A 26790-nucleotide genomic window follows, 5' to 3' on the forward strand; every position below is an offset into this window, starting at 1 on the left:
ATACGTCAGGTTTTCATCTTTCATTTTCACCACAGATAAGTCATCTGCAATGAGGGCCCAAAGTGGAGAGCCTAAATTCGTCTTTATTAATATCTGCTAAACCACTGGTCCCACGCTTCTCAAATAAACTACCCCCACGTTCAACTTCCCCCTCCTCCTCCTATCCTTCGTCATCCATTGCAACCTTTCCGAAACTAACCGAGCAATAACTAAATCGATTTTCAACCAGCAACACACCATTCACCCCAAAGACCTCCTCCCATACTACTTTCCATCACGATGCAACGGAAGCTTCACACCATCCCAGAGGCATCAGAGGCTCCAACAACCTGGAAAGCCTCCCCAGTGATTTCCGCTCGCGGCTCCCATACAAGCGTCGGCGAGGTGGCGAGAAATCGGCAGGAGGAATTTTCAAATCCTCGTACGCGTGGCAGCGAGGCACGCTAACCAGCTGATTGGACGGAAATTCGCCGCCGCCACCAGCGCCTGCGTAGCAACAGGCGTTTATAGGTGAGCGGCAAGGCTCGAAGGCTCACATTGCGTCCTCGAGTACACCCCTGCTCTGTCTTCCTCGAATCGTCGTCACGTGTCGGCATCGAATCGGTACCACGAGACCAACGTCGAACTCGAACATCAGACGCGAGCTGCTCCTTCACCTGCTGCTCTTCGAACACTCGAAGCCATCGAGCGTCGAACTCAGAGCTCGAGAGAGTATCAGGCGAACACTTGGCCCGAGTCAAGGATCCACGAAGGGTCTCGAGTGCTCGTCGTTGTCGATCTATCGACGCCCCAGAACCCTCAGTTCGATCGCTGTCGTTCAACCTTCGAGGAACCTGAGAGGCACGATTGCAGAAGGAACGCGCGGCTGCTCTACAGCGGTGAAGTACTTAGACACTATAACTAGACCAACTGCTACGCTGTCCATCTTCAAAGACCTGTTAGATGGGCAGCGTGTTAATCCCGCTAACGATGGCAGCCCTGCTGTCGGTTATCGCGGGAACCATCGGTCAGCGTGCCATCAGCAAACGAAACGTCCCAAATAGCTTGGACTACGACTACTCCACCAAGTATGACGAGTATCCGGTAAGTAAGCCACTGTCTTTGTCCTAGCACTTACCTAATTTCGTTGTCGACGAGTCTTCTCGCGAGAAACGGGGGGCAGCGTTTGCGTCAAAGGGGAGGCAAAGTTGTAAGAGGGAGCGGAGACAAGCAAGGGTCAGGTCGACGATTCTGATTAATATTTTTGTGACGAGAGTATCTGTATAAGGGAGTGTTAGTATCCTTTTTCTTTGTTTCGATGACTGGATTGGGGGTCCTGGGATAATTGTCTCTCGTTGCGTCTCTGCTTTCGATTAATAAACCCAGAATCTGTGCTGCTTCTCCAGTAACGTTGACGAGCTTGATCGCATAACAGTGTCGTTTGGGCTGACAGAGACGAATTCTTCGGCCTTCCTGGATCGCCTACAGAGTGCTTGTAACAGGGGCACTTGCATGAGATTGTGGCTCAGTTTTAGAGTAGCTTTATTGGAACCCTTTTCGTCTGTACAATGTTGCTGGGATGCAGTAATTATTTGACATTTTCGCTAAATACGATTTGAATTGGGTTCAAATTGAGAGGATTCGTTTTTAGAGTAGACTTGTTCTAATTGTCTTCGAGTTTCATTGTTCTTTGCTTCCTTTGCTTTACTTAAGGTCCTTGAATCATTCCTTATGGTACAATTATCAGAAATTTTATTCAATCCTATTACAATTCTAATAATATAAAATTGTAATAGATAGACACTGATTTAACTTTCAAGCATCCTTATTCTATTCTTCTTCAAACCCTATTCTAGGTTCCCCTGCTTGCCTAGGATCATCAATACACTGTCTAGGTGCTCAGAAGCTAAAATCTTCTCAAGATCTTCGTTTCATCCTCCCTATTTATAAAGAACTCAAAAACGAATCACTACCATTTACCATTTATTATTTACCTTTAAAATCGTTCTCTTTCTAAAGAGACGATTCTTGAAAAATCGTCTTCTGTCGATTAAAAGAAGAAATAAAACGATTGAATTTCGAAAAATCACTCTCGCAAAAGAGATCCCAGGGGAATTGATTTCGCGGTATTTCCCGTGGCTCAGCACAACCGACGCAACGAGGGATCCCATCCGTCGACGTTTTTGCGTCGGGTCGACGAGCGACGGCGAGAAAAGTAGAAGAATCTGCAGGTTCGATTGGGGCTGCATGTTCCTTTAAAAAGGTCAGAGGTCGGCGACACCGCGTCAAAGATCCTCGATTTACACCTTCACCCCTGATTTATCGAACAGCGAATACGGAAATGATCGAGGGAGAACGCCATGGAGAAACAAGTCGATCTAATAATAAGAAAGCTTCGAGGAAAAATTAATTACCTGGTGACTCAGTAATCTACTAATAGCTCGATTGAACTAGCTAGCTGTTGCTCAGGGCTTCAACAGGTAGAAGCAGTCGAATTTATGAGGACCTTATCTATCGCTTGTTTTAAATGAGGTTCGTGTAGGTTGAGTCTTTTCAGTGGCATTTATTACCACTGGTCGAATTTAGACTCCTTTGGCTTCTTAATTTCTCGACTTTCTAAGACCTTCTGAGACGAAAAATACTAAAAAAATAATGATTAAATTCTCTATATAAATTGTATATATATATATATATATATATATATATATATATATATATATATATATATATATATATATATATATATATATGTATATCTATTTCACTTTATATTTCTGAATTGGGTTACAAAAATTTAATGCAATTTTGTTTGGTGGCTTCTGTACACAGGGCACTGATGCTACTAAATTTTCAAAAAATTAGAACCACAGGGAAAGAAGGTGCAGAAGCATAAAATATCATATCCCAAAGGGGATTGAAGTTACAGTAGATTTCACTCTCACAAGTTCCTGCTCATTTTAGAAAAAACCAATACCACAAAATTGTTCCTCATATACCTCCCCTAATACAAACACTAAAAAATTCAGATTTAAAACAAACTACTTGTCCAGTGTCTAGAACTTAAAAAGCAAATTCACCCGCCTTCAGAGCATTTCTTCTTTCCCCTTTTTCTTATATCCTCCATAATTATCCACAGATATTTTTCACAGAAAATAATACAAGTTGTAAATAAAGATAGCAGTGGAGTCAATACGACTCGTAGTCAAGGTAAATCAGTTCGATTGGCTTCCCTCGAACGCCAAATCCCTGGAGAACGTGAAGACTGAAGGAAATCGATCCCATTGGTCGATCTCCGAGGAAAACTCTGCAGTTTTCCTAGCGCAATCGCGCTATGGAATATCCAATTGCGCTTCTCGCGGTGCCTGTCCTCCTGTCCCTTCCAACTCGCGCTGCAGATTCCATTCTTCTCGAATTTCTCTATTACACGGTGTACTCGCGTTCCCCTGTGCTCCTTTGTTTTCCACTAAATGAGAATGTAAGCTGAGAATATTACTGCCTTCTGCAACCACGGCTTTCCGTTTTCAGTTCCCTCATGCACGATAAACGATAACGACCAATAAGAAGCGCTCTGCTACTGCTCTCTCTTTTCTCGAACGAATCAAATAATGCTTGAACTCGAATATTTAAAGTTTAAGGGGTTGACGATGAGAAGTTCGATAAGGTAAAAGGGCAAAGCTTCGTATTAGTGTCATTTTAATAGGCTTTTCTAATATGTAGTATAGACCCACCTTTAGATATCTAGAAATGTAATAGTTTGAAGGAGCAATTTTTGGAGATAGTATAGTCAACCTTAAACTTTCTTTGAAGTGTTTTTTGCCTTCTTTATCCCAGAAAAATCGAAGCTGATCGAGTAACACGTGCAGGCGTTGTTACAGAGTGTTAATTAATTTGATATTCAAACGGTTTGACGTTCCTGACATTTGCAAAGGCAACGTGCGCAGTGCTCCTCCTACGACATGGTTTCTCACTTTCAAACTTCAACCTGTTCCTCGAACGAGAAAACAAATTCAGTTAATGGTCTGACTGAAAAATTAAATATGAGTGAATATTTTTACATAAAAATTACCTGTCCAAGTAAGAAGAACTGGACAACCAGGAAGAAGGTTCGATGTAGAATAGATTGAAAGTATAAGCGTTACACGCGAATTAAGTAATTAAATTTTTCCTCAAGTTTTCGCTAGAAATTAATACACCCGCGTCATCAAGTTACGACGGGAGCTCGTTTGTTCGTCAGACTTCAACGGAAACAAACTTACGGGTACGAAAAATAATTAATTACCAGTGGAACTCCCCGTCTCGTATTTCTGCGTTTATATTAATGCCGCGGTTTTCAAACTTTCGACGTAAGCTGACACCATGTCGAGTAACCAACTGGTTCACCAACGAGTCGAAGAAATAATAGTCTTCTATGTAGAGAAATAGTAGTCTTCTGTGCAGAGAAATAATAGTCTTCTATATAGACTTTCTCAAAAAGAAATGCAAAGAAAGTTCACAACAAAACAGAGAGTACAGAAGTCTAAGAAAAACCTGACCAGCACCAAGAAGAATTAAATATTCACAGGGGAGGAGCCAACGATACATTTATCGCGAACTTTCCCAGGAGACTAACATTCAATATGTCAGTAGACTTTCTCCCCCTCAGTGTACATACTTTTCGTTTCTTTCGAAGGAGCCTCCCCCCCGTGCTAGAATAAACCCAGCGCCACCCTCTTTGTGCACTTTCCCACTGCTCGATGATCGATTTCGAATTAGAAAGTTATAATTGGCGGACGGAGGTATTCGACAGCGAATTAAGACAGAATCGTAGCGACTATTTCGACAACGAATTAATTAGCCGCGTCGTCGAGACGATTAACACCGTGCTCGACCATTCTCACACCCCCCATCCCGCCTGTCCACCCTTCTCGATTAATAATCCCCGACTTGACAAGCTCGTTCTCGGACGACTTGACTCGCGAACAGTAACTGTCTGACTCAATGTTAGGAAAATGAACAATTTCGATTCACATTTCCTCCTTCACCTGCTGGTCCATCCGACTAATTAATGCATTATTCCCACCCAGCTCTGTATTAATCACGTCTCCGTTTCAGCGAAGTAAGACGAGGTAGCTGGGTTCCTGGAGTTCTCTCTGCCAATTAGCGCGTGTGTGTCACAACGTGTCGTTATTAATAAATCGTTGATCAGCGTCCAAGTAATGTCTACCACGAAATGAATTGCTTCACGGTGAAAAGAGTCGAATTGTTTTATTTTCATTGCCTTTATGAAAGGAGACAATTGTGCTGGTGTTCGTGAAGGAGGTCTAGGTGAGAAATCTGGAGAAGTTAAATGTAGCAGTTATTTTGGGAAATAAATCGAGGCAATGTAGAATGAGTCATTCAGAGGTCCAGTTCTTTGACTGTGTTAATGAAAATGAAAGTATGAAGTTAAATAAGAATTCACAATTTGTTGATCATGGACCAGCAATGAACATTGGTATCAAGAGTTAAGACAGTCCTTCAGATTACCAGCGTTAAAGTCTCTGGGAAGGTCTCGCATACGGAGGCATTAGGACACTGAATTATCATAAATGATTGAAGGTGTTGGTGAAAACTAGATATATGCCAAAATATTGTGACAACCCCCTCATTAGTATTTTTTGCAAGTTAAACTTGTTAACAAATTAACAAGCTATTGATGCCTTTCTTTAACCCTCGGGAGTAACGATTTTCGACAAATGTGGGAGACGAATGCAGGGCCATTTTGATCTATAATAGAATTTCTATTGCAAACCAATTTTCGTAAGGTATTATATTAAAAAATCCATTTAGAACAGTATATACTTTCCTTCTTTTTAGTTTTCTGTAAACTACACATTAAATAAGTGTATTTTTTGTATAATTCTTACAAATAGGTTCATTATACTTCTGACATCTTGTACTGTATTTAGGGTCACAGTGACCCTGCACTCGTCGTACGGGAATTAAGAGAAGAACGAGAATAGCGAAAAATAGGGAATTCTTCATTAACGAAGAATTAGCAGGTTGCTTGTGGTGTCTGGTGATCGAGCAATTCCTGCGGATTAGGTGGCGCGTAATCAAGAGTCTCTGCAAGGATGAGACGAACGAAGAGATAGGACACCTCGTCTCTTCGACGTCAAAAGTTCGCGGCAATAGGTTTTATGGTGTCCATCAATAAAACGCAATGGCTTTAATCATCGTTAAATCGAGTGGTCGCGGCGACGACAAATTATTTGCGGAAGGAGACTCGCTCGATTAGGCTCCGAGCGTTTCTTCGAGGATGATTGAATATTTCCAAGCGAGATGCCTAACGTCACCTTATTACTTGTGTCGATACACCTTTTGTGCGTTTGCTCTTCGAGGTCTATAATGACTCACCTATTAAAATTAGAATCGTATGGAGAGGCTTCAAATTCAGTCTGATATATTTAGAGTGGGTAGGGAGGGAGTTAAACGAAGTTAAATTTAAGTAAAGTATATGAGAGGAGAAAAACTATATTCAAATATTTAAATATTCAAATTTTCAAATATTGAAACATTTAAACGTCTAAAATTTCAAATATTAGATATTAAAAAATCTTCGCACTTTTAGCCAAGGTCCAAATTTATTATAAATGGAGCATTCCCTATGAAAAACTCTCCTCATAAAATACGATAACCATGATTCCATCACAAAAAAGAATTATTAATCATAGTGTCCCGTGTCACAGCAATTAAGCCTTAAAGACTCGAGATTTGGGAAAGCTACCAAGGTCCCCATCTATTAAATACACATCACCCAATTAAATAAAGACCACACTAATATCCAGACTGATGACAGAAATGCGTCATCTAATAAAGAAGAATACACTTTCACCCCTGTTTCGATTGCAATTCACTGCGAACCGACCACATACATCCCCCAACAATAAGTTCTCCCTCGATTACTCCCACACATCTTAGCTACCGTTTTGCGCTCTCTTAACATGTATTTACGACTCGAAGCAGCTGTCACGTCGTTCTTAAATAGCAATGTTCAGCGTCCTAGTCGCCCGTCACATAGACAAAAGAAAAGTCAAAGCTTCTTGATCTCGTTCATACAGAACTACTGTGTTCTTGTACATAAGAAAACCAATTCTTGGATTAAAAAAGGAATTTATTATTTATGAAAACTACTCTGCTGAACATTTTTCTTCTAAGTATCTCATGTCCATTCGTTCAGTTTACTTCTCATTCATATTTTTACCTCCTCCCTCATTTCTGTATGCGATACAAAATATAAAATATAGAAAATATAGAAATATAGAATCTTCAAATTCCAAGCTTAAACTTACCACAATCCTCCACGAACAAATTCGTTACCCACTATAAATTGTCTAGACACTCAACCTAACCACTACTCCCAAAAATCCCATCCACCAAAATCGTTGCGGTTTTCGTCTCCCCAGAGGGTGGAAAGCATCATCGTGTAAAAATGCACCGAGTGTCCCATAAAGCACAGAACCATCCCTACACAATACTACCAGGCCACACGTGGCAGAAAATCCCTCAAGCAGCCATGGAAATGTGACAAAAAGTTATGAAAAGAGAATGAAATTCAGGAAGGCGGGAGAATCAAATTCAAGGCCACTTTCGGCGCGGCGACATGAGTTCGAGGGTAGTTTTACGAGACAAGAAATGAAAGAGCATCCTAGAGTCGTCTGGGTGCGTAGGCAGACGCGTAAGCGTGATATACGAGCGAAATAAAGGCGTAAATAACGAGTCGGTGGCGAGACAGTTCTCTGTTGCTCGCAGAGACGCAGGTACCCATGCGACGAGGGTCCTCGCTGTTGAAAAGATTTCTGGGACTGCTGGAAGCTCGCAGGAGCGAGATTAACAGAGGGACGAAGTCGACGCGTGGGCCGTGCGCCATTAAGAGCTCGGATGTGCCCTTATTTGCTCGTGGCTTCCGGTCCCCTCGACCATTCAATTTTCCCTGTCCTGAAAATACTTCGGGCTTTTTGGCTGATTTGTTGGATCGCGTCTAATCGGCCAGATCCTCGTGATTGGTTGACAGTAACTGGGAAGTTGATTGCCACTGACAGTAGGGGTGTCAGGAAATTTTAAGGGATGATTGCACAGGGGGATGAGTTTCGCTGGAAACTTATTGTTGAGAATACTTGTAAAATTCAAGTGACATGTGCCTGACCTTAGACTTCTACTGATTGCTTTATGTCTGAGTTAGGTCTGACTTCTTCTACTGATTTCTTGTGGCTGGATTATGGCTGACTTACTCTACTGATTTCTTTACGTCTGAATTAGGGCTTACTTCTTCTACTGATTTCTATTGTATCTAGTTCTGGAGTTACTCTTCATTTTCGTCTCATAAACCTCTGTACAAATGCACCAACATACGACACTTATCCACACTTTTTCTTCCACACCTTTCGCAGTTCCACCAAGAACAAAAATGAATTGAAAACAATTTTCTTTACATCAGAACCTCTACTCAGGTCCTAGGATTTCAACTAAATTCAGCATAGCACTCACAGTGTTAATTAACTATGAAAACCACTGCAATGTATTCCTTTCATCCATTCTTCAGCATTTTCCCCGAACCTTCCTCCAGTAACTTCCAAAACCCCAACGTCCGCTAAAACATAACCGAACTATCTCGAAAATTCAAACGCCTGAATCGAGAATCATCATTCAAACGAGTATCCATAAATAATTCACAGCCGATCCGAGAATAGACGAGGCGACCTTTCCAATCACAAAACAGAGTGCACAGTCAATTCATCGGCGTTGGCTTTCCCTGAACGAGCAAGCGTCGAGTTAAACTCGATTTACGGACACTCTGCCGCGGCCATAAAAAGAAGAACGCTCGCTTTGCCAGCATAAAACCCATCGACGTGTCGTCGATTTTTCGTAACGAGGAATTACACGCCCGCCAGCTTTCCTTCGCCTTTTTCCCCAGGATTTTCCCCCGACCACGCGTCGTCGGCAACGTTTCAAACCATTCCCAAACCGCGAACACGCTCGCGAGCCATCGGGACAGATGAATCGATTAATTTGCTGCCGTTTGTCTACTCGAAGCCCTCTGTTCTCTGCGTGACGTCCACGGCCTACTAAAATTAGCGACAAAGAAATTGCCTGGAATTAGAGTTTAACACACGACCATTGTTCGACGATACGCGCCGCGTTGAAACGATTATTCGATATTTTGATGGCGGCGCGAGTCGTGTCGCGTTTGAATCGCGAATTCAATCCATTCTGCGTGAGACGAATGCGCCGCATAATTGTCGGACTGGACCATGGGCCGCGATCCCGCGGATAATTGCGAGCCCCCTGACCCCCCCTGACCGAAGTTCGTTTGTGCTGACAGAGAAAATAACAGTGATTCCCAGCTGCTGGCAACTGGATAGGATGTCGACGCGAAATCGTGGCGTTTTGAGGGACTCTGCTTGGAGAAGAGTTAATACTAAAGTTTTGAGGATGGTGAGGTGTGCTCGATAAATTCAGAAACACTTTTTATTTCGTTCGCTCTCATAGAATATAAATAAAAAGCGTTTTTCGAGAAATTTGGATTTCTTGAGTTCGTCCTTATTACTCTCAATGTCTCACATACGCTTCGTAGTGAAATTTAAGGATCCCTAATTTTGGATTGAGAAGTTGTCGATTTTAGAATTATGTAAGTTTGTGGGAAAAAATTTTGTAAGTTTGAGCGAGCCTAGGGAGTATGGCAAATTTTTTGGGGGACTAATTTTAAAGAGAATTTGAAGGTGGAAGCCTCCCTTTTCGAACAAGCCCTCAGTGAGTGATCTACGATTTTTTTTGTCGAGTTATCAGCTGATATTCAAAGACCACAATGATTCAGAAGTCAAAAAAATGATCCATCTTTAACCTGCTGTCACTCTGCGAAAAAATGATCGTAGGCCTTTGAACCAGGTTTCATTTCAAAAGGCAAAGCCTCTACTGCCTATAGACTCTAAATGAATCTAAACTCTAAAATCCCAGAAGCATATACATCAAAGCTTTCCACAAACTGGTTCACAACTCTATAAAAGTTCTCCATGGTCCCATTCGAATTCCACGAAGCATCGCGAATCCTTCAAAGAGTAATCCGAGTGAGAGGAAGGTGGCTGTGCCTAGCAACCTACGATTCAACATACCCAGGAAGCAAAGGGCCACAAGTCGATACAAGGCATAAAAGAAGGAGGATCCAAGAGAGGCTGATAAACGGTGCGGGCGTAGAGATTGCCAAGGATCCGATGAATGATCCACAGTTAATCCACGCCGACAAAGGGCTCGTGTTCCAGCGCGTTTTTAAATCGCGAGGAGAACTTAATTAAAATCGATGTTGCCACGGCAGGAGTGTCGGTCGATTATGCTATCGCCATCGATACGCCCTTATCAACAATTAAATCGTAGATGGCCGCGTGTGCTGGCGCTTCTTCGTTTATCGATAATTGAATCGTCCACGCTCGACGTTCCATCATTTCTTCTCGCTCGCTGTCAGATAGCCCTGAAATCGTTTTTGTTACATTCTTTGCTCCCACCCACATTTGCATGTCGTCGACACGAGCCTTTCGCGAAGGGAATGTGATCGAGAGTGGGTGTAGGCTTGGATCATGGGGCTGTGAAATTGTTAAACTGTGTTCATAGAATACAACCTCTGATTAGCAAATTAGGATCACACGCAACAATTTTGTAATACCCTCCTATTTCTGAGATTAACATAACAAGTAACATTATTATTTCTCAGATATAATTAATCATGTCACTCGCTTTCCTTGTTCTCTTTAGCCAGTATTAAACGTATTAAACGTCCTGCCTGTACTTCTTTATAATATGTATCAAAATTGGGTGTCTCGTTAATTAATTAAATAAATAATTACCACAGAGAGGATTTCTATGTATTTATGGAAGTTTGAAACCTGAAAAAAGTTGCATGTGATTGCTCTTTTATTAACCTTCGAACGACGAACGCAGGATCACTTTGACTCTAAATACAAGATATCAAAAGTGTAATAAAATTCTTTGAATGAACCATATACAAAATACTAATAACAGAAATTCTACTATGGGTTAAAATGATCCTGCATTCGTTTCCCACGTTTGTCAAAACTTCCTTCCGAGGATTAATCAGTTTCGCCCAGAAAAGCCCTCTGTGGCAATCCCATGTAACCCCAAACGGAAGTGAGGAAGCAACGAAGGCAATCCAGAGCGGAACTCCATGGAACTGTTTGCATCCGATCCGCCCATGCAAAGTGTACCGCGTAGGAGTGAGAATCGCATCCCCAGCTACGTGTTGCATCCCAACGACGCGCTATCCCAACTTTTCTCCCGATTGCACACACTCCAGCAATTCCAAGAGGGGATGTTTTCACCATCCCAACAGCTTCCCACGATCGATCCCCAATTTTCGGAGGCCACAATGCGTTAGCACGCGTCCCACCTCTTCGACGAGATTAAAGTGCAGCCCGAATGCACTTGGTCGTTCGACCAAAGTCGAGGTTCGAACTTTTTCGGTAAAATGGTCGCTGGCTTCAATGGGGACACGTCCCTCTGGCAGGCATTTAGGCCAGGGACTGACCTTCGCCCCTGGAACGATTCTTCCACGCCTGTTGCTTTCTTTGGGGCTCTGATCGGGCAATCTCCAAGTTTCTCATCTCGCGGGACATCTCTTTCACGTCAGCCAGCTTTGGACGAGGAAAGGGGCCATCCATTTTCGCCTGACGCGTCGCTAGTCTTGTTATTATACTGGGAAATCTGACGGCGAACAAATTCGAGGGAATTGGGGGAGTCTTATACCTTTTTTTTTTAAACGTTAAAAGTAAACGTGTCAAGGAGCGTGAAGAAGTTGGTAGAAAAGCGTGAAGATTGGGAAAGTGGGGCTGGTATACTTTGAGATTCTCTTTGTGTGGTTTTTAGAGGAGATTTCTTAAAGATAGGAATTCGGTTCACGTAACATTCGCTGATCTTTTATTAGAGTTTTCGAAGTGTACGTGGTTGGACGAGAATGGCTCTTGTAGCGGTGTCTGTGAGAGAAATGAATTGAATGGTACTTGTATGTGTCACTTGATCAGGGGACAAGAGTCAGACGTGACTGGATGTCGAACGTGGAGTGTCAATTAATTTTCCACCTTGCAAAGTGGAATTGGCCAGTTGGAGCCAGACCACCGAACCGCCCAAATTAAAGGGAATTATTTAAGGGCTAGAGAGTTTCCAGCCACGTGGATATCAGATTTAACCTCGCCCAACCCTTCAACGTTCCCCTATTATTCAACAGCTGCTACAAGATTTGCTCGACATTTAATAACGACGCCCACAACTTCTGTAAAGGTGATCCCTGAAGGAATACTGACCGTACGAGTTGGCGGAAAATGGGAAAACCCTACGTGATTCTTAATAATTTGTAGAAAACTGTCAGCTCTTTTTTTAACAGATTCAAAAATTTTTAAATTTCAAGTTTTCAAATATTCAAATTTTTTTAATTATAAAATTAACAGATATATCTATAAACTTTCAAATTTTTTAATTCAATTCAAATTCAAATTTTTAAATTACTAGGTATTGGACCTCTTAATATTTCAAATTTCCAAATTTTTTAATTCTCAAGTAATCACACTTTCAAAGCCTCAAATTCTCAAATATTAAACCTTTCAAGTTTTCAATTTTTCAAATATTCACACTTTGAGATTCCCAAATTTTTAAATTCTTGAGCATTCAAATATTAAACTTCCCAAATGATCAAATATTAAAACTTAAAATTGAGTGTTACTCTTCGAGAAGTCTTCTCATCAGTTCCCTAACAAATTTCGAATGGCAGTGACGGATGTCCAGCGACTGAACACAAACCTCGTGGCTTGTCGACGCATTTGTTCTGAGAAACGAGCGAGACACCAGGCTAGCGCGTCTACCTTCTCTTCGATCGCCAGCAATTTCTCGACTCTCAGGTTCTGGCTGATCCACAATGTTGACACCGTTATTTAACGTCGCCTCCTTAATTGCATCGAAGATTTTTAATTACTTTCTGCTTCTTGGGGGCTATTTTCGCGTCGTCGTGGCTGTCGAGGTTTTCGCGTTCCCTGAGATCGAATTAAATTTTTCTTGTAAACCTTCCCTCAAATCTTTCCTAAACCATATCGCTCAGTTCTTTAATACTGAAACATTGCTATAATTTCACCAATCTTGAGCTCAATAATAGAAAACAATATTTTCTAAGTTCAATTTTCTATTTTACTCATAAGTAAGATGACCAAAAAATTGGAAATCAAAAAAATAAAATAAAATATTCTCCAAATATTAAATATAAGTCTTTACAACATAAATTCATCCTAGATCCCCAGAAAGCTTACCACTGTAAAGCTGCACTATTCATGTCTGAATATCCAGCTGGCAAGCTCCAGGAATAACGTAGGTTATTCCAATAAATTTCCCTATACATTTTACCCACCGTATTCAATAACGCGACGCTTAAGCAATTCTTCAGCCAGAAACGTTCCCTTTGCCGAAGAAAATCCCACGTTTTGCGACAGTTCCCTCGCGTAGCCGCGACACGTAATACCTCAGCGTTTCGAATGATCGAATGACAAAGAACTGGCGTGCAAGTGGAATAGCCCAGTTTATGGTCCTACCAATCTCTTTTATGCGCTCGCGAACGGACCAATAATCCTTCCACGCGACTTCGAGTCGGCTGGAAGTCGGTCCAGGTCACGGGCTCCACGAAGGAAGAAAGGCTGGCCCAGGAAGCCCTCTGGGAAATCGGCTGGAACGAATAACACAGCGAGCAAGGGCGACACGAGTTCGCGTTGTTTGCCCTTACGCCCGCGAGCTTACGTCCACGAGCTTTTTCCGAGGAAAATCAAGGTTTACCGACCGTTTTTCCTCTGGTAAATTGGACCTCGGACGATGCTGACCGCGACGAGAGACGGCGTCGCTTGTGGACACTGTTCCCCGCTTCAATCATCGATAAGAATAGGTGGATACTGGAGGTGGGTCAAATCTGACCCACTTTTTCTCCTCTCTTTTTTTTTATTTGAGTACAGCTGTCGTAGGAGACTCAAATTGATGCAGAGAATGGTCTATGATATGGGGATTCGATATGGAGGCGGAGATTAACTAGTATGCATTAAATATGACGACAAATAACGCTAAGTTGACCACGAAATGTACGTGTAATTATCTTCAATAACGTGAAAATGTTGATTGACCCTCGAAACAATATGAATAACTCTCAGAAGTGATCCTGAATTCACTGATTCTGTACATGAATGTAAAATAGTTCGCTGTTCGAGGGTTAAAGTAGAAGACATTTACTCTTGGACGAAGTAAAGAACCTTCCTTCACAGAAAACTGTTATTGAAGGGAAACGTGTTCTCAATACAGTGTTAATGTTTCGGTGCTGCTAGCAGACGTCATAGCATTTATATCGAGATTCAATGAACGAAATAGTGTGCGATTTCTTTTCGTTTTGCAATACTAACATCCTATTGTTAACACACGTTCGATTGTTAATATTGTTTTGGTCGTCGGTCGCCAAGAGTTTGGATAAAAACGCGGATCCTTCGATCGAATAATGCGCGGTCGAGGAAATTGGTTAACTAATTCGAAGCGTGTACAGCTAATGAACGCGGTAATTAGATCCACGACGAGTTGCTGGCAACTTAGGAACAGCCCCGAGCTACACGAAGGGATAATCGACTGGAATCCTTCGGTAAACGGCTCGTTAGGTCGTCCCTAGAACTTTCGTATCATCACGAGCATTGGCTTTCGCGAAACTCGCCTGATCGACGCAGTGTGGCAAAAGATATCGTTGGTCTTTGCGCTGGAGAAGAATGTGAGGTGTAAAATTTACTTGAGTGTCTTAGATTCTTGATAGGATTAACAATTTGAAATTTAAGAAATGTTAATATTTGCAAGTTTAGCTGTTCGCTTAAATATTTTAGAATTTGAATATTTCAAGAATTAGACAACTACTTCAGTATTTAAAAATTTGGGGATACCTATGTGTGAAGGTCTGGAAACTTACATATTTAAGTTTTTGAATTTTTGAACTTTTGAATATTTGAATATTTGAATATTTGAATTTTTGAATTTTTGAATTTTTGAATTTTTAAATTCTTGAATACTTAAAATTTTTTAAAATTGTTTCCTACTAACTTCCTTATAAAAGTCAGATTCTCAAGCTCTTAACAAGAAGCTGAGGCACCAAATAATATGAACACAAAATAATCACAAGAATACAATATTAAAAAGATACAATCCACCTGACTCACCAAAGACCGTCGTTTCTCTGCAAACACAATTATACTCGCAGATCCCGGCGACGAAACGAGCCATTTGATATCATTGCCTGCAACAATACAGAGAATTCTATATTTCCTTGAACAATATTACGCTGAGATTACAACAAAGTCGTTCTTGAAGAAAAATTCATATCCCCTCGTTAGCCACCCGCCGGCAAGCTCTTTAACAAATTACTGTCCCCCATTTATTTCCTCGAAACGACCGAAAGGCGCTCGGTTGCAAAACAATAGGAGACGACGAAGTTTCCGTCGTGGAGAACGATTTATCGCTGAGTGGATGTCGCGCGCAGGAAGACTGTCTTCCCTTAGCTCTTGGAGGAACCCTAATGGCTCTTATTTTCATAAGACGAGATCTATTGACCATCCAGGATCTCGTTGATCCTCTGCTGGGTCTAGAAAGGCTAGAAAACGAGCAATCAGGCAGACGTTTCCACAGTAGCGATCCAGGGCAGTTAAAATCCCGCATGGCAATTATCCATGGGTCTAATTAATTTTAATTGGCGTAAATATTAAATATCGGGTGGCGAGGAGAGCGAGACACTAATGGAAACGAGCAAGATAATAACGGGAGCGAGCTGCGATCCGCGCTGTGCCATTCAGTCAATTATCGCGTAAATCCTGCGTACGTGTAATTACCGCAGCCCCTAACTGATGTAAGTCGCAGCCCCCACGTTTATTATCGTCCTTCGTCACTGATAACGTGTACTCCTCTGACGCAGGTGGTGGTGCCGAAGAGAGCGGCCCTTTTGTTCGACCAGCTAATGGTCGCGCTGCAGAAGGTGGTGGACAAGCAGGCCAGAGCAGAACTCGGAGCCAGTAGGCCTTTCATGAGGTCCTCTGGGCCTCACCTGCCTGCTAGCAACTCGCAGATAGCACCTGTTACGGATGAGCAAACGGTGAGCAAATGAGTCTTTCACGGATTTTTATTGATTAGAATGTGAAATCTGAAAGGCAGCAAAGCTGTTAAGTAATAGACATGTTATTGAAGTGAAACGGTTCCATAAACCATTAATGTATTTATTATTGTACAAGCTCTTCTAATTACATGTTGCCTGTAGGTTGATAAATGTTAAGATTCGTCAATTGTGAGTGTGTTGAGAAAATATTGCAAGTTCTGAACACTATTACTGTTGGTCTATCGATGATATTGTCAATAAGGTTTCTAGAGGAACACAGGATGTTTCACTCAAGCTGTCCCAAGTCACTTTTCAAAATTTCTAACATTCTGCTGTTCACGTTTTCTCATATTTCCCCGCGGAAATAAAAAGAAACTAGTTATTAGAAGAGCGTTTCAGTATTAATCTACAGATTGCAAGTAATACAAGTGAAAACACAACTGTGTTTCAGATGGATCTGCAGCGACGCGGCCAGTCAAAGGGGCGGGTTTACTGGCGTTGTTATTTCAACGCCGTGACGTGCTTCAAGAGAAAGTGATAACGAGCCGACCTTAACGACCCAACCTTAGCTTCGAAACCCGACTCGACCACTCAGCATCGCCTCGCCTTCTCGACCAGTCGCGACCAGCTACACGGACGAGATTCCTCGCGCGCTTCTCCCGATCAGAGCACAGAGAAATAAATCACCAACCCTTGACAAACTAACTTATCATGCCCTAACTCCGAACACAAGTCTGCCCCTCCCCACGAGTCGGGATCTCCACCTCTTCTCTCCCCCTCGACACCCCTTTCTCTACCGAGCATCGACGACCGCGAGAGCAACGGATATACGAGTTCATTGTGTCAACACTGTTTGTTTCTCTGGCTTATAAATCAATCGGCATACAAGTAACGATTAAAAGTACCAACTGCATGCGTATCAAGCAAGTCGAAACCTGCTGTGCTGGTTCAATTGGTTCTAAATTACAAGCCACCCTCTGCTTACGTCTCAGCTACCCCATCGATCCTTCCATTTTCCAATCTCAGCGATCCATGGAAGGTAAGTTCCCTCCCTGCGAACCCACACAACTTCTTAGCTTAAGCCTACGCTCTCGTGTTCACGCAGGCCGATGTAATCGATATTATCCTTTCGTTTCTGCGAATACCTTGTTGCGTTGACAATATCCGATACATGGTCTTGGTATTATTATATCGAATAAAGTGATTATTCGAATTACAAGTACAAAAGACGGTGACTTTCATTCGAATTTCAACAGCAACGAGCATATATCGCTGCGATCGTTAGGCAGAGTCGCAGGCCTTCATAGCTACGGAGAGTCTCTCGAGGCAGATAACTAGTTCGCAGTGTTTAGTGTGCGGAAACATGTCGACAGCCACAGCTTTCACAGGTACCAAGGGTTCGCCGATGTATTGCTTCGAGGGAGGTCTAGCTAGGTCCACCAGGTTCCTCGCAGCAGCTCGAGGATCGCAGGATATGTACACCAGCCTCGACAGATTCTTAGCCTTGCGCAGAGTCAGCAAGGCTCTCTGATCTGGAACAGTTGCACGTGTATGAGCTTGTAGTCTCCAAGCAGATGTTTCTTCCTGGCCAATATTGTCTTACGGAGTCCAGCTCGTGGAGGGTCCACAACAGCGATGACATCTGGCTTCGTGGTTCGCCGAATGACTGGCGAGAGGATATCCTCCGCTTTGCCGACGAAAAACTCGCAGTTAGTCACTTCGTTCGCGATTGCATTCTGTCTGGCGTCTTTGATGGCGTCTTCTACCACTTCTAGGCCGAAAACCTCGCCACAGTGCTAAAATGGCTTGTGTTTATTCTTTTTTTCTGTGTTAAAGGGAGTTTTCAGTACGATTTTGGTAGTTGATTCTTGAGGGAATATGCACAAGGTATTGGATCCTGTAAACTATACCTTTGAAAAAGCTAGACCAATCGTCCCAGTGCCACAGCAAATATCGAGTAAAGCAGTATCGGCTGTAGGTTTGGCCAAATCAATTGCTGCTTTATACAACACCTCGGCGCCTAAAGTGTTCACTTGGAAGAACGCCTGAGGAGATACTCTGAACTTCATGCCTAGTAATGTCTCCTCTATGTATTTTGTTCCACTGATATGGTGAAATTTATCTCCACCGTCGACGCCTCTAAATGAGAACAGTATAGTTCGTTTAGAATTGTAACGTTTCTGAGTTTTGAATACTCTTCAGTGACAATCTTACTTTTTGTTCATTAGTTGGAGATGTAAAGATGTTACACCTGCCATTGCGCCTTCTCCTGTTTCAAAGAAATCTTTCAACTGAGATTTCAACTCCTCTAATTTTTCGGGACTCACATTTTGAGACTGTATTCCCATTATTACCATCAGATCATCTCCTAGAGTAGTCCTAACAGTAACTTGCCTCCAGTGACCACTGTGATCAACTGGTTGGAAAGGTTTAAGTTCAGAGTTTCTCACGAACTCTTCCAGTACCTAAAATGTGCTTAATACAAAATAGGAATCTAAATGCTAACGTGATTCAGCTGAGCCTATCTGAAAACTCACTTTGATCACTGTTTTCATTTTGGTAGGAATATGACAGAGATCGTCTATTGGTCCCACTGCTGTGGAACCAGCTGCATAACTAGATAATCTGAATCCTATTACAACTTTTTCCCCATCTATGCTCTTACCTACATTTTGTAATATTTAATATTTACTAAGTTAAAATTTATGCACTAAGAAGAAAAAATTAATCTGCAATTACCAACTGTAAATTCACACTTGTTCCTGTAACCTGTGGTTGCATCTGTACTAAGAATGGGAAGCAATTCACAAGGTAACCCTTCATATTTATCTTTCTGATGATTCAGCCATTTCAAGAGATCATCCTTACTTTCTTTTAACATTTGTTTGCAAATGTTTACTATTATAGATCTCATCTCTTTTTGTTTTAACTCCAACTAGAAATATACCACAATAGTTTTAGGCTCAATATTTTTAAAAAAAATGCTTGAAATAAATCATGTTACTTGGCTTGCATAAGGCATATTCCATAGAGGTATTGTAGTGGATTTGACTCTGTCCTCTATAGATATGCTTCCATCATTTTCTTCATCTGTTTTCAAACGTTTGTTATTAGCATTCTCCTCTTCCAGCTTTCGTTTCACGAATGGGTCTGGCATTGGCTTTGCAATCTGGTTTGCAAGAAGACCCCATATGTTTAGTACTTAGTTACTTATTAAAATGTAGATGTAAGACATGAAAGTACCTGTGCCTTAAGTTTGGAGTTCTTCCAGAGAATTCCATTTAAAGTTTCTATAGCCTTCTGACGGTTTTCTTCGCTTCTGAAGGATACATACAGCCACTCACTGCCTTTTCTTGGTGGCTTTACTTTGCAAGATTGTAAATCCAGCTTCTCGTTAAGAAGCTTTTTAAATTCGCCTATCCCATAATATTTTGGCAAACCACGCACCTCGATTTTGTATTTCTCTGATGTAAAATCATCCCTATCAAGGTAAGCATAAGGATTTTTCTCCGTTTCTGGCGATTCGTTCGTAGCCATTGCTTTTAAATACTATTTCGACCAATTCCAACTGTGACTAGCAAATCATATTTAACTTTCACAATAAATAAAATCACTCAAATAAACCACGTGTTTTTATTCTCGTCCACCAAACACCACGTGCTACTTATTATGCCAAGTTAGGTTCCAATCGATTCCAACCCTACCTGACAGACACAGTTGGTCTCGAAAACGATAAAGTAGATTTTGGTTACGTTACGATTTACGATACTTCATCAGAGAATGGAAGGTAGAAAGTACAGTACAAAGACAAGATGTTCCACGATGATACTAAAGTAAATTTTATAGAATTTTGCAAGAACTTTATTTTTTTATTGCCAATTATACTCCATTATTTTTAGAGCATATTTTAAACTATTCTTGTGATAACATAGTATTAATGTATGTATATTGTTTAATGATGCAATTTTCTAATTATTATGTTTTAAACACATTAAAGTTTATTAACAACGCTTTTTCTAACTTTGTTACTGCAGAAGTGTCATTCCCCATTTTAAATTACAATGAATTACCAAGCCAAGACTTGTTATTTGAAAAGTAATGATGAGAATCTGTTGACAATACACTTGCCAGATCAAAGATCAGTCATTTTAGGTCGTTGCCCAGAGACAAATATTACAGACACACAATGTTCTAGAGAACAAGGTAAATATCAGTTGCATTTACCATATAAATGTAAAATTAATAGCTATGTGTTTCCACTATTGTGATCATAAATTTGTTACATTTGTTAGTTAAATTACATGCAGATTATCAGACGGGCAAAGTCCTCATTCAACAAATTGGGAAGAGACCTTGTGGATTTAATGGTTTTAAAACAAATAGAGACATTAAGTTTGTAGGCAAACATGGAGATCGTCTGGAAATGCTATATGGAAAATATGCATATGAAATAGAATTTAATCCTCCACCACCACCTTCACTGCCAGAGAAAAGAACTAGAGAATACGAAACAAATGATGAAACTGAGGGAGGCTCTTCCAAAGTAGCAAAAATAGACTCTCAGGATATGAATTCCTCTGGGTACAAGAAAGAGGAAGAAGTACAAGAAGAAAAGCATACAACAAAAAATGATGGTATTCTGAAATTTTTAAAAAGAGAGAAAATGAGTTTTGATAAACCAGAAGATACACAAGGTACAAATGGTGAAAATGATGTCTGGGAGAGTAAAGATAATGGAGCACTAATAATATATACTAGTGGACCTGTAGAAGGTCGTTCAAAGGTAATTTGATTCAATATTTTTTATAAAACATGTGTATGATAAATCTTTTATGTTAATTTTTAGATAGCTGCATATGATATGGATGGCACATTGATAACAACACGTTCTGGCTTAGTTTTTCCCAAAGATTTTGATGACTGGCAACTTCTATACCCTGAAGTACCAAATAAACTAAAAATGCTTCACAGTAATGGCTACAAAATAGTGGTCTTCACAAATCAAGGTGCCATAGGATCAGGAAAGCTAAATGTTAAGTCTTTTAGGAATAAACTCAAGAATATAGTAAAGAGAATTGGTGTTCCAATGCAGGTATATTGCATTTACTGTAAAATTATACAATAGTAAATAGAACTGTTTTATATGTCTGTATTCATTCACAGATTTTCATAGCTACTGGAAGTAGCATCTACAGAAAACCATCAATCGGTATGTGGCAGAAATTAGAAGAAGTAAGTATATCAATCAATCAATTATACAAGGCAATTGTCATTGTACTATACAAATTTTTTTTGTTAAGAACAACGATTCTATACCCATTGATAAAGATAGTTCCTTTTACGTGGGAGATGCCGCTGGCAGACAAAAAAATTGGACGCCAGGAAAAAAGAAGGACCATTCATCAGTAGACAGACTGCTGGCATTGAATTTGGGCTTAAAATTCTATACCCCAGAGGAACATTTCCTAGGACATAAAGAAGCTCCTTATGTACTTCCTAAATTTAATCCCAAGGATATACCAACTACTGAGATATGCGTAGGAGGCAACTTAACTTCAGATACTCAAGAGGTGAAATAAAGTATATACAATATATTAAAAGTCTAATAATAACTATCAATTGATATTCTATCAGATAATCCTAATGGTCGGATGTCCAGCTTCAGGCAAATCGCATTTCGTGAAAAATTACTTAAGTCATTATGGGTACGTGAATAGAGACACCCTTGGGAGCTGGCAGAAGTGCATTAGCATGGTAGAAAAGCATCTTAATGAAAAGAATAGCGTGGTCGTGGATAATATTAATACAGATGTCGCGACTAGACAGAGATATATCGACGTAGCAAAGAAACACAAAGTTCCTGTAAGGTGTTTCCTTATGGCTACGAGCGTCGAGCATGCAAAACACAACAATAAGGTAAGGAAATACCCATCGTTGAATGTTACTATAAAAATTGAATAGTTAAAACACATTCTCTACCAACATTTTTGTTTCAGTTTCGAGAGCTAACTGACTCTAGTCACGCGAAAATCACTGAAGTGATCATAAACAGTTATCTGTAAGTAGAATAAAGATTCATTAAGCGTATTGTACTCTAATTACGATCTTTTTACAGAAAAAATTACCAACCACCGAGCTTAAATGAAGGTTTCACAGAAATCGTAAATATCAATTTCATCCCAAAATTTCAGGAGGAAGATCATCGACAACTTTATGAAATGTATTTGCTAGAAAGTTAGACACCTGTTTCTAATACTGAAACCCACGTGATATATGTACTTTATAATAAATTATTAGTATTACTATCATTTAATATTTATTTTTGTATTTGTAAACATTCTGCAACAAAAGACGTACTGTTTCTCTTTTTACACTATTTTAAAAATGATTAATGTAAAAGCATAAACTTTTAATAAATTTATGCTTATAGAGATACTTCTAATTGATTTCTCTTTAATATTCCTGTATTTTTATCTCTCTATCCTTATCGTACTTTTTTACTCAGGGACGACACTATCTAATTTGGGGCCCTGTTCTTCCCATATGTTTTTAACCTGTTACAACCCTGGGAAACATAACCTCTTTAAAACCACATGGTACAGTTCTACTTGCTGCTACACAACGTAAACAATCATTGAAGTATTCCCTTCAGAATTAGTTATGAATGACCCAAAATGTCGCGTTTGATAGTAAAAAATCTGCCGAAAAGTGTGAGTAATGAAACTTAGTGATGCAATCATAATAATATAATGAATTAGAAGCATTAATCCAAATGAAAATCTATAGATTACAGATAATAAATTAAAAGAATTATTCAGTCAGAAGGGCCTGGTAACTGATGTGCAACTGAAGTACACGAAAGATGGAAAGTTTCGGCGATTTGCATTCATTGGGTTTAAGACTGAGGAGCAAGCTATTGCTGCAAAAGACTACTTTGATAACACCTGCATTGATACTTGTAGAATATCTATAGAACAGTGTGTGGCTTTAGGTACAGTAAACCATTTGATATATTATAGATAATATACTTGAATAATTAATTCTTCTTAATGTATTTAATAGGGGACTCTTCTAAACCCAGATCATGGAGTAAATATGCATCTGACAGCTCCAAGAATGCTGCAAGCAGTAAGGATTCCATAGATGTAGTAAAAGATGAATCTTTAAGTAAAGATGCAACAAAGGAAAAAAAGAAAGATAAAAAGAGCAAAAAAGAGAAAAATACAAAAGATGAAGTTCAAGAAGCATTGGAAAAGGTATTGTATCTGTGTAGTTTTATTAATTCAAGATTTCAAACTTCTAAGGTTTCTAATTTTTTAATTGTTTTGTATGCAGCATAAAAATGACCCTTTATTCATGGAATTCCTTGAAAGTCATTCAACAGACAAAGCTATATGGAATAACGATACAATTCTAACAACTATTCAGAGTAAAAAGGACACTGATGATGAAGATGATGACAAAGAATCTAGTAGTACAGATGACAGTACTGAGAAGAAAGATGAAGAGGAAGGAGAAAAGCAAAAAGTTGCAGACAAAGTTATATCTGACTTAGAGGTAATTGAAAATATATTATTTCAACACTGTATCATTTAATAAATTATTTGTAAATGAATTAGCCTATGCTTTCGATTTCAGTACATGGAAGCATTGAAAAAGAAAGATCAAAACTCGAAAACAGATCAAGATAAAGACAGTAAGAATACACCAACACATGGACCTGTAAAGTTCTTCACTGTCAAGCTCAGAGGATTAACATACAATCATAAGAAAAAAGATATCAAGCAATTTTTCCGTCCACTGAAGATAAAATCAATACGGATACCACCGAAAATTAAGGGCATAGCATATGTTGGATTCAAAACGGAGCAACATTTAAAGAAAGCTCTATTAAAAAATAAAAGTTTTTTAGGTATTAATTTTACCCCCTAAATAAACGATTTTCTTTGTATTCTTCTAATGTTTTTTTTACTGTTACAGATGGAAAACAAATATTCGTAACACAGTATGAAGAAACCGAAAGAAAGGCTGGTCAAGAACAGAATGAGAACGATGGCAACGCTAGATGGAAGAAGCAAGAAGAGGCATTAAAAAGCGAGGAAAGCATAGCAGAGTCTGGAAGGATGTTCATTCGAAACCTATCCTATACTACAACTGAGGACGATATCCGAAAGTTATTCGAAAAATATGGTACATTTTCATTACCTCAATCGCTGACAAGAAAACTACCTTCACACTTCTAATTTTCCTATTTTCCATCAGGTCCCCTGACTGAAGTGAACCTGCCCATAGACAAGATAACTAGAAAACCTAAAGGATTTGGCACAGTGACTTTTATGATGACCGAGCACGCTGTCAAGGCCTACAGCGAGCTAGACGGTTCAATTTTAAATGGTAGAATGTTACACCTACTTCCTGGCAAGGCAAAACCCGATCCCTTAGAAGAAATCGACCAGAAGGGACTAACTTTCAAGCAAAAGAAAGAGCTGAAGGACAAGGCGACTGCAGGATCGTCGCACAACTGGAACACTCTGTTCCTAGGTCAAAACGCAGTAGCAGACGCCATCGCAGCTACTTACAATACCACAAAGGAAAAGGTGCTCGAAGATGGAACGAAAGGCATGAGCGCTGCGGTGAAACTAGCTCTAGGAGAAACGCAACTGGTTCATGACACGAGAAGCTTCTTGGAGGACAACGGTGTCTGCTTGGATGCTTTCAATCAGCCAGCAAGCAAAAGGTCCAAGACTGTGATACTCGTAAAAAATTTACCAGCTTCGACTCCCGTGCAAGAGATTCGAGAGTTATTCGCCAAACACGGCGAACTGGGAAGGATCGTGTTGCCACCCTCAGGGATCACCGCGATGGTGGAATTCCTGGAGCCTTCTGAGGCGCGCAAGGCGTTCTCCAAATTAGCATATACTAAATATAAACACCTGCCACTTTATCTGGAATGGGCGCCAGACAATAGCTTCACCAGCGCGCCGACTAAGAAAAATAAAACTAAGGAAGGTCGAGGAAAGGAGGAGAGGAAGGAGGAGGAAACACCTGAGGAAACTGGAAAGGAGGCAGAGAAATTAGAGACAATAAATATTGTGAACAAAGAGGAGGACCAAGATGAGGATGAAGAAGAACCTGAACCAGACACCACTCTCTTCGTGAAAAACATTAATTTCACAACAACAGAGGAACAATTAAAGACGGTAGATATTTAAAAAAGAGAAGTCGGATGGATTTTTTATTACAAGTAGCTAAAACCTGTTGATATTTCAGTACTTCAGCAAATGTGGCCCCGTGCATTATGCTACAATAGCGACGAAGAAGGATCCAAAGAACCCTGGCACCAAGTTGTCCATGGGTTATGGGTTCGTGCGATACACGAGGAAAGCTGATGCAGAACGTGCGTTGAAAGTATTACAAATGACAGTGTTGGAAGGGAAGACTTTGGAGCTCAAACGTTCTGAGCGAACCCTATCGTACGTTCTCTAATTTCACAGCTGTAACACCTGCAAATTGAATTTGAATTTAATCCAAATTATTATCCACAGAACCGACGTGAAGACCGCTAAAAAAACGTCCAAAGTCACAGAACAAACAGGCACAAAGATTCTCATAAAAAATGTGCCATTCCAAGCAACTGCGGCAGAAATAACTGAACTCTTCAAGTATGTATTAAACTGAATCCAAAAATGAGAGTAAAGTTTGACATAGTCTGATCATTTCTTAGGGCCTTTGGAGAGCTAAAGGCAGTACGACTGCCCAAGAAATTTGTTGGTGCTGAGAAGCACAGAGGATTTGCTTTCGTGGAGTACTACACGAAGAGTGAAGCTAAGGTAATTGTAAAGCTCACAGAATTATCTATCGACTCGAATATCGTGTTTAATTATTGCTATTTGAATCTGCAGAAAGCGTTCAAAGCTCTCTGTCAGAGCACCCACTTGTACGGTAGAAGGCTGGTGCTAGAGTGGGCCCAGGCCGAGGAAGGTTTGGAAGACATTAGGAAAAGAACTGCGAAACATTTCCACCAAGGTAGGAGTCCTTATCGTTTATCTTATAATATATTCCTATATTTAATGAACATATTTATCCATTTCCAGAGGAGTCCACCAAGAGAAGTAAAAAGTCAACGATATCCGCCGAGGATATGGGCTTAGAAGCGGAGTAATCAATTTAATATATCCATGACTCAATCGAACCTGTGTATAGGACTTTGTACATAGTTGTAACGTATGAAAGTAAAGAAAATATATTCAAGGAAGAGGCGTGGCAACTGACACTATCTCGCCCGTTTCCTCTGCGAAATTGGCAGCGAGCCGAGTCGCCGATCGAAAGTTAAAAAGTGCTTATCGAGTTGCGAATAGGCACAATGCACAATGATTGACCTTCGCGTCACGTCGCGACTTTTTCTCCGTGTCTCACTTTTCTCGAAAACGTTCAGGATTTCTAGCGGCGCTATGTCAGCGCGTCACGCCGCCTACTAATAGCATGTATCTGGGTCCTGACTGAGTTGGGACTTGCTCTCACACGTGCCTGCGAGCACCATCTGCATTATTCGCCGACCCACGTCCCAGGCGATTTAATTGCAGCCTCGAGAGCGATTGTTGCACCTCGTTTTCGATGCAAGAATGCGCGCGTCATCATTCCAGTACGGG

General features: G+C 40.5%; 4 protein-coding genes across 7 annotated transcripts; 3 read left to right on the top strand and 1 right to left on the bottom strand.

Annotated features, from left to right (window-relative positions):
• Positions 1-803: 803 nt before the first annotated feature.
• On the top strand, positions 804-16849 carry LOC143184372 (uncharacterized). The gene is made up of 3 exons (XM_076386560.1): positions 804-1083; positions 15965-16141; positions 16593-16849. The coding sequence occupies exons 1-3, from the start codon at positions 943-945 to the stop codon at positions 16677-16679; spliced, it is 405 nt and encodes a 134-aa protein (XP_076242675.1). The 5' UTR covers positions 804-942; the 3' UTR covers positions 16680-16849.
• Positions 16850-17322: 473 nt separating this feature from the next.
• Positions 17323-19678, bottom strand: LOC143184371 (tRNA (uracil-5-)-methyltransferase homolog A). Its single transcript, XM_076386558.1, has 8 exons — positions 19385-19678; positions 19146-19310; positions 18881-19076; positions 18679-18806; positions 18356-18606; positions 18052-18280; positions 17745-17937; positions 17323-17673 (listed from the first exon to the last, which is right to left on the bottom strand). Exons 1-8 carry the CDS (start codon positions 19676-19678, stop codon positions 17423-17425), a joined length of 1707 nt encoding a protein of 568 aa, XP_076242673.1. The 3' UTR covers positions 17323-17422.
• A 180-nt stretch (positions 19679-19858) lies between these two features.
• Pnkp (Polynucleotide kinase 3'-phosphatase) lies at positions 19859-22449 on the top strand. 3 transcript variants are annotated; one of them, XM_076386816.1, is made up of 9 exons: positions 19859-19974; positions 20176-20344; positions 20434-20924; positions 20988-21233; positions 21305-21373; positions 21442-21711; positions 21776-22057; positions 22138-22199; positions 22257-22449. In XM_076386816.1, the coding sequence occupies exons 2-9, from the start codon at positions 20203-20205 to the stop codon at positions 22378-22380; spliced, it is 1686 nt and encodes a 561-aa protein (XP_076242931.1). In that variant the 5' UTR covers positions 19859-19974; positions 20176-20202; the 3' UTR covers positions 22381-22449. The 3 variants fall into 3 exon arrangements, with proteins under 3 accessions (XP_076242931.1, XP_076242930.1, XP_076242932.1); XM_076386815.1 differs by having other exon boundaries at positions 19889-20080; XM_076386817.1 differs by having other exon boundaries at positions 19901-19928.
• A 275-nt stretch (positions 22450-22724) lies between these two features.
• On the top strand, positions 22725-26408 carry LOC143184499 (putative RNA-binding protein 19). 2 transcript variants are annotated; one of them, XM_076386775.1, is made up of 12 exons: positions 22725-22851; positions 22928-23132; positions 23204-23397; positions 23477-23698; positions 23780-24053; positions 24122-24331; positions 24404-25341; positions 25412-25614; positions 25687-25803; positions 25866-25971; positions 26044-26167; positions 26236-26408. In XM_076386775.1, exons 1-12 carry the CDS (start codon positions 22816-22818, stop codon positions 26301-26303), a joined length of 2697 nt encoding a protein of 898 aa, XP_076242890.1. In that variant the 5' UTR covers positions 22725-22815; the 3' UTR covers positions 26304-26408. The 2 variants fall into 2 exon arrangements, with proteins under 2 accessions (XP_076242890.1, XP_076242891.1); XM_076386776.1 differs by lacking the exons at positions 26044-26167; positions 26236-26408 and having other exon boundaries at positions 25850-25971.
• Positions 26409-26790: the final 382 nt, after the last annotated feature.

Source organism: Calliopsis andreniformis, chromosome 10, assembly GCF_051401765.1.
Source record: "Calliopsis andreniformis isolate RMS-2024a chromosome 10, iyCalAndr_principal, whole genome shotgun sequence".
NCBI classification, from domain to species: domain Eukaryota; kingdom Metazoa; phylum Arthropoda; class Insecta; order Hymenoptera; family Andrenidae; genus Calliopsis; species Calliopsis andreniformis.